The sequence below is a fragment of the Vigna radiata genome, unplaced genomic scaffold (genome assembly GCF_000741045.1).
Source record: "Vigna radiata var. radiata cultivar VC1973A unplaced genomic scaffold, Vradiata_ver6 scaffold_430, whole genome shotgun sequence".
In the NCBI taxonomy this organism is placed as follows: Eukaryota; Viridiplantae; Streptophyta; class Magnoliopsida; order Fabales; family Fabaceae; genus Vigna; species Vigna radiata.
The window spans coordinates 100,727-106,889 of record NW_014541981.1 but is presented as its reverse complement, the minus strand read 5'-3'; the positions used below and the strand labels follow the sequence as shown (position 1 = coordinate 106,889).

At 32.3% G+C, this 6,163-nt stretch overlaps 1 protein-coding gene across 7 annotated transcripts; it reads right to left on the bottom strand.

The window, feature by feature from the left end:
• Nucleotides 1–440: 440 nt before the first annotated feature.
• On the bottom strand, nt 441–5,284 carry LOC106778717 (myeloid leukemia factor 1-like). Of its 7 annotated transcripts, none has more exons than XR_002666272.1 (8): nt 5,148–5,284; nt 4,469–4,842; nt 3,977–4,134; nt 3,809–3,889; nt 3,431–3,506; nt 3,248–3,328; nt 2,124–2,354; nt 441–859 (listed from the first exon to the last, which is right to left on the bottom strand). XR_002666272.1 is itself a non-coding variant. In XM_022776303.1 (8 exons), exons 2-8 carry the CDS (start codon nt 4,821–4,823, stop codon nt 2,322–2,324), a joined length of 828 nt encoding a protein of 275 aa, XP_022632024.1. In that variant the 5' UTR covers nt 4,824–4,842; nt 5,148–5,284; the 3' UTR covers nt 2,187–2,321. The 7 variants fall into 7 exon arrangements, 6 of the variants coding, with proteins under 6 accessions (XP_014522190.1, XP_014522192.1, XP_014522191.1 ...); XM_022776303.1 differs by lacking the exon at nt 441–859 and adding an exon at nt 2,730–2,791 and having other exon boundaries at nt 2,187–2,336; XM_022776301.1 differs by lacking the exon at nt 441–859 and adding an exon at nt 2,730–2,791 and having other exon boundaries at nt 2,193–2,354.
• Nucleotides 5,285–6,163: the final 879 nt, after the last annotated feature.

Here is a 6,163-nt window from a genome sequence, read left to right as displayed (position 1 = left end):
GAGAGCAACCCTTTCATAGTCATTAGCATGATTCAAGTTTTGAAGAAGTTGTCTAAGTACATACATAAAGAACTTAACACCATTGGAAGCCTATGCGATTTAACACCGCCACAATTGATGGAGCTTGGCTTAGCCTTCGAAGCATCAAAAAGACCCTTCATTTGGGTTATCAGGGGAGGAAGTTTGTCAGAAGCAATGCAAAACGGATTAAGGAAGATGGGTTTGATGAAAGGACCCATGGTAGAAGCCTTCTGAATCGGGGTTGGGCTCCTCAATTGCTAATACTGTCACACCCTGCAATTGGAGGGTTCATAACACACTATGGTTGGAACTATACCTTACAATATGTGTCGGGGTGCCAATGGTTTCATGCCCAGTATTTGCGGACCAATTTTTTAATTAAAATTTGGTTGTGCTGATACTGAAAGTTGGAATGAAGGTTGGTGCGAAGAGAACTCTTAACTGGGGAAAGGAAAATTAATAAAAGCCTTCATTTAGGTGTCAAGCTAATCTAGACCTCTTCTCATCAACAGCCAAGATCTCAAAACACCCAGCAAAAAGATTTTGATATGCATTTTACCAACAAGAGTTTGAAGTAATCATTTTCTTCTGAGCATTATCTATTAATTTCACTCCCTTTTGGTCGTTGAAGACCTCAATGGAGAACTCTGCACTGGAACCTCTGAAATTGCCTCCAGAATAGGTCCTTTCACTGGAAGGAGTCTCCTTTGATGATGAAAACCATCCCCATGACTCACTTCTTAGCAAGAATGACAAAAATAATAATAGCTAGAAGACGACTCTCACCACCACCCATAGGAGAATTTAATCATACAATTTACGTCCAAGTTTCACAACCCTGCATCAAACAACATAACNAATCAATTTTGTTGCCAAAAACAATTACCCCATGTTGCATTACAAAAATAAGAAGCGAAATTCAGAATATTGAAATAAATTGATAAACTAAGACACTCCTTATATGCCAAAATTAAGATGAAAATTTCACCAACAAAGCAAAGGGTTGTTTTCTGCTCAGAGAACTACAACATTTTCTGTGACAAGGAAACAAAGGATGTGACAGTACACGAGGAATTAAGACGGTTGGTTTTAATATTATCTACTCCTAATTATATTCAATTTTGTTTCAATTGCAGTGCACTTAACAACTAAATCGAGAGACAGAGGGAGAGTAAAAATTTATATGGAAACCTGAATCGTGAAAACGGTGCTTTTGGTGTTTGAAAAAAGGCAATAACAGTTACGATACTTCTTAAGAACGAAGTTGTGTCTCGTTACAAACTTCAAAATTTCGAAACACTACTTTCACCATAAAATTTTCAATACAAATATAAGAGACATGATTTTTCTGAGTTTTGAAAAAAAATATGTTTGAGTTTTGTGTGTGTCTGTTTGTATATATATAACTTATTGATTGAATTATTTTAAAGATCGTGTAGTTTATTTGAGTAGACTGTGCGCCTAAAGATTTGAAAGCTCCAATGAAATAAAGGAATATGTTTAATTGTGATATTTATGAAGTAATTTCTAAAATCCATATAATTTTCAAGCAAAATTTCATAGTTTACCAAACAAATCAAATTGATATAACAGAAATGGAAATTAAAGAGTAAATACTTATTTACTTTTTAAGACAATAAGATTCCATTAAATAGTTAAATTGAAAATACGTAGTTAAAAATTCAGTGAAATCACGAGACTTTGAAGAGTTATTTAAATAAATCAACTTTAAATATGCTCATGAAAAGTGACTTTAAATATTTTCTACGGTAGAAAAAAACTTGCATCAGTTAAGAAGTTTGAATAATTTGTAGGAGATGAAATAATATGAAGAATGAAATGGAACTATATATACCTCGAGTAGAATAATTCTCATCCCACTCAAATTTCTTTAGTTTATTAATATTTAAATATGAATTTATATCTAATTCAACCTGCATTTATTTATATATATTACACAAAATAAAGGCATGCTTAATAGTATTTTACCATGTTTAACATGTAACTTCAAGATTTAATAATGGTTAAAATTTAATATTATACAAGAGAAGTTTAACACCAGACAAAGTTACAATGCTCTTAATGAAGATACTAAAGCACACCTCAGTTCTGTGTTTACAGACAGAAAGGGAAGCAATATCCACTACCAAATCCCAACATTCAATCAATATTGATTCTAATAACTTTTTTTGTTCTTGTTCCCGCTGAACTGTTTCCTGCCTCATGGTTTGATGGAAATTTTCTCTCTCCTTTAGATGGCTCCAAATATGCCAGTGGCCAAGACTGGTTACTGCTCTGCTTCACATTGCTGGAATCTACAACATTGTGATGCTCTAAAATTCAGACACTTAGTAGTTAATCAAATCATGTTGAAAATCGGTTGTGATGAAACAATGATTGTAGATATGTTGAAAAAGGTTAATATTATCTGTAATCAAGAAGTATGAGTCACAATAGCACACCCCATTTATAGACCGTATGTTCAGATTAGCATGCATCAACATGAATTTGGTCGCTCAAATGTGTAGTCTGGTTATAAAACATGCTTGCTATATCACTATCACCTTACTGTACTTGACATTGTAGAGTTGAACATATTAGAATATATTTGTGGAAAACAACTAGTAAATATACGTCTGCAAGCTATGAAAATAGTAAAGTTGTTGGCTTGTCGAAATGCAATAGTAAGGTTGTTAGTTTGTTGTTACCTTAAAAGTCCCACAAATTAGGAGACCAACATGTTCATAGTTGTGGGAGAGATAACATAAAACTGTACCAAAACAACTCAACAAAATGGAAAATTTTACTTCACCAAAAACATACCTAAACATTATTATGTTGCAGTAAGGTAACTGCTTAAAAGAAGCTCAATAGGACAGTTTAGCAGTTTGTATGGCAATAAATTTGGCAATAAATTTCACTAAAAGAATTCGTTTAAGATGTCGTTTTACTGGTTAACATGTATATAATTGTATAAGCTCATCAAATCCATACTCTCTCTGTTTTGAATGACAAATTGCAGTGTAAATTAGGTCCAAATATTTTTTCATCCACAGATTATCATACCAAAATAACCACATATAAAGCATAGAACAACAAATATAAATACATGTCAGGATATTTTTGAAATTGAATATTACTTTTATAAACAAAAGTGATCATGATAAAAATAAACTAGATAGAGCATACATCAAGCAGAATATTTAGGAAATAAATCAAATCCTACCCCCACTCATATGTACATCAAATCCAGGCAATCGTGCCATATTATTTCCTTTCCACGCTTCTTCAAATCCTACAAGTTCATCTGAAAAATCGAAAAAGATACATCAGTATTGAAAAAAAGGAAAAATAAATCTATAACTTTTTAAATTGTAAACTAATAATTACATAGAAACAATGAACAAACCTTCATTAAGATTGTGCAGTGTTTGGGTTGTATCAACTTTACCATCTGAGTCAAGCTTCCTAAAAACCGAATGACCCTACATGTACATATAACATATGTGTGCTTAACATCTACGTTAAAATAAATTCTACATTTTCGTTGATACTAAAAGGGAAGTTAAAGAAGAGAACAAAGACCAAACTATAATTTCATTATCTTTTCTGAAAGGAGATTTTGTTTTTCTTGATTGAAGAAAAAACAATCATAACAATTACGAGCCTCCTTCAAGTTGACTTCACATATAATGTTTTACTACTTTTTTTGTGTACCTTAACCTTGACATTAGTTGCAACATACACTAAAGGTGCATTCTTAGATCGTTAAATCAAATATACACACCTTTTCATGGATTCCTCTGCTAATTCTATGTGTTGCTTGTCCTGTTGTTGAGTCAGCTTCTTTTTTCTCCTCCATTACCACCTGACTCACAAAGATAACGTTAAAGCAAACAATACTACCAATGGCAATAATAATCCTAACAAGTGACACTAACACAAAATCCCATACCCCATTAGCCCCCATCTTTCTGGTTCTAGTAGAAGTATAATATGCACCATCTATTCCACCATAAGTAACTCTGCTACTCTGAAAAGAAAATTTGTTAGCCTTCGAGGGTTTGGTCGTGTAATGGTCATTCTTGTATGTTACATCACTGTTCTTCCTTTCTGCAACGAATCAAACAAAACAATTACATAAAGCAAATAAAAGAAATGTTTGTCCAAAGATAACCCTCCTCCTAGGACCAGGTATGAAACAACAAGCTCAGGGAATGGAAATATCCAAAGCTTTAAAAAGCTGTGTACAACCACAATTTCAGTTCAAAATAAAGGTTTTGTAACAACAACACAATCACAATTGTGGTCACATTGATCAAAACGTGGACAAATTTTTACAATATCATGCAATGTGACAATCGAGAAGGTGACTGGAACTAAAAACCTTAAAACACCTAACAATCATAAAATAGAAAATATAATAAGAACAGAAAAGAGAACGTACCACTAACATCATCATCATCATCATCTGGATGCTCAACCGATGGTTCCACGGTTGATCTAGATTTTTTCTGATCAAAATCTTTGTCCCCATCTTGAGGGCAATCACCAGAGCCCTCATCATCAGAGTCTAACTCTTCTATAACTACTCCTTTTTCTCTGTTTGGATTCTGCATTGCTCTCGATGCAGAATTTGAACCAAACAAGCTATCAAACGGGTCTCTGAAAAAGGGATCGTCAAATGGGTCCCTGCCTCCAAAAAGACTTGGCATCATTCTTTCCTGAAATCCAAACCCACCAAAATCTCCAAACCCTCTTGGTTCAAAAATATCATCCCGAACTTCTCTACCCTTCTGCATCTTCTGTATCTAATCTAATCTTCACAAAACAAAAACCACATCAAATGAGCAATCGAAAAGGTCATCCAAACACACGAACAATAACCTTTTCCCAACAGCACCATACAATGCTCGTAACTCCAAAAAAAGACTGAAGAAACATGAATTATAAAAAGCAATCACAAACAACAATTTTTCATGTCACGTAATGTTTCTTGATGAAATCGTTGTCACCTATAGAGAATGAGAAATGTGGCTTCATAAAAAATAAACAAAAGGATATCAAAACTTCAGCAGTGAAAAACTTTGAATGCACAAAAAGAATAAAATGTTATGAGATGTTACCTGAGGAATAGAATTTGAATTGAGGGTGAGAAGAATAATGAAGAACCGGAAATCCTATGACATGAAACTTTGTAATAAAGGGACCAATTTATATGGTATAGATGCAATACTGAGAGAAGGACACGTGGATTTTGAAACTAGAACCTTCTCGCTCTCTCTCTTTCTCTACGGTGATGCAATCTTTCATACTATCTTTATTTTTAGACACTATTTTCTACATTATCAAATTAATCAAATTGGGATAACTTTAAATTTGGATGTTTGTTTGGTTCATTTTTATTTCATTTGTTTAAAAGTTATGGATTGACTAGAAAAAGAATTTTTTTTTATACGGAAATTAAATATTAAAGTAAATCGTAAATCAGAATAAATAACTAAATTTAAATGTAAAAGGAGTACTGTATACGATTCTAAAATTTTCTAACAATTTGAATCGTACCAGTAAATAATTATCATCAGCCTTTTTTTTTTCTAAAGGAAACAGTCTTATTTAGGATAACTTTGGTTACTTTTTTTAATCAAAATTTCGGGAATTAAGCTTTTGAAAATTAGTATTTGAATTTTTAATCTTCTAAATTTTTTGATAAAAAATAAAAAGTAAGATGAAAATTCAAGTGAGAAAAGAGAAAATCAAATTTAACTTTTTAAACATCATTCGTTTATGATTTTTATTTTATTAAATTCGACTTTTGTGTTTTGCCTTTCATGATTTTTTTTTTCATGCATGTTTATTTTAAAATAATCATTTTATTTTTTCCATTTTATAATAACAATAATCATTTTCAAAATTTTCATTAATAACATTTTCGCAAATAAACATTACAAGTTATTGCATATTACACTAGTGCAAAAACGCTGTTTAACGTCACCCATTAGACGTCGTTTTCGTGAAAAACCGACGTCTATTACTGCACGGTGGCATTATCGTAAATATATTAGTAAATTAGACGTCAGTTTCGATGTTAGGCGACGTATATGACATCATAGACGTCGCACCTGCCGCAAACCGACGTCGA

Bases quoted from the DNA above. Each gene is read 5' to 3' on its own strand.
- LOC106778717 (XM_014666704.2), bottom strand. From the start codon at position 4,823: ATGCAGAAGGGTAGAGAAGTTCGGGATGATATTTTTGAACCAAGAGGG. The intron at 4,135-4,468 runs GTACGTTCTCTT...GATTCGTTGCAG, and splicing joins TGATGATGATGATGTTAGTG to AAAGGAAGAACAGTGATGTA. The intron at 3,890-3,976 runs GTATGGGATTTT...TTTGTGAGTCAG, and splicing joins GAAAGATGGGGGCTAATGGG to GTGGTAATGGAGGAGAAAAA.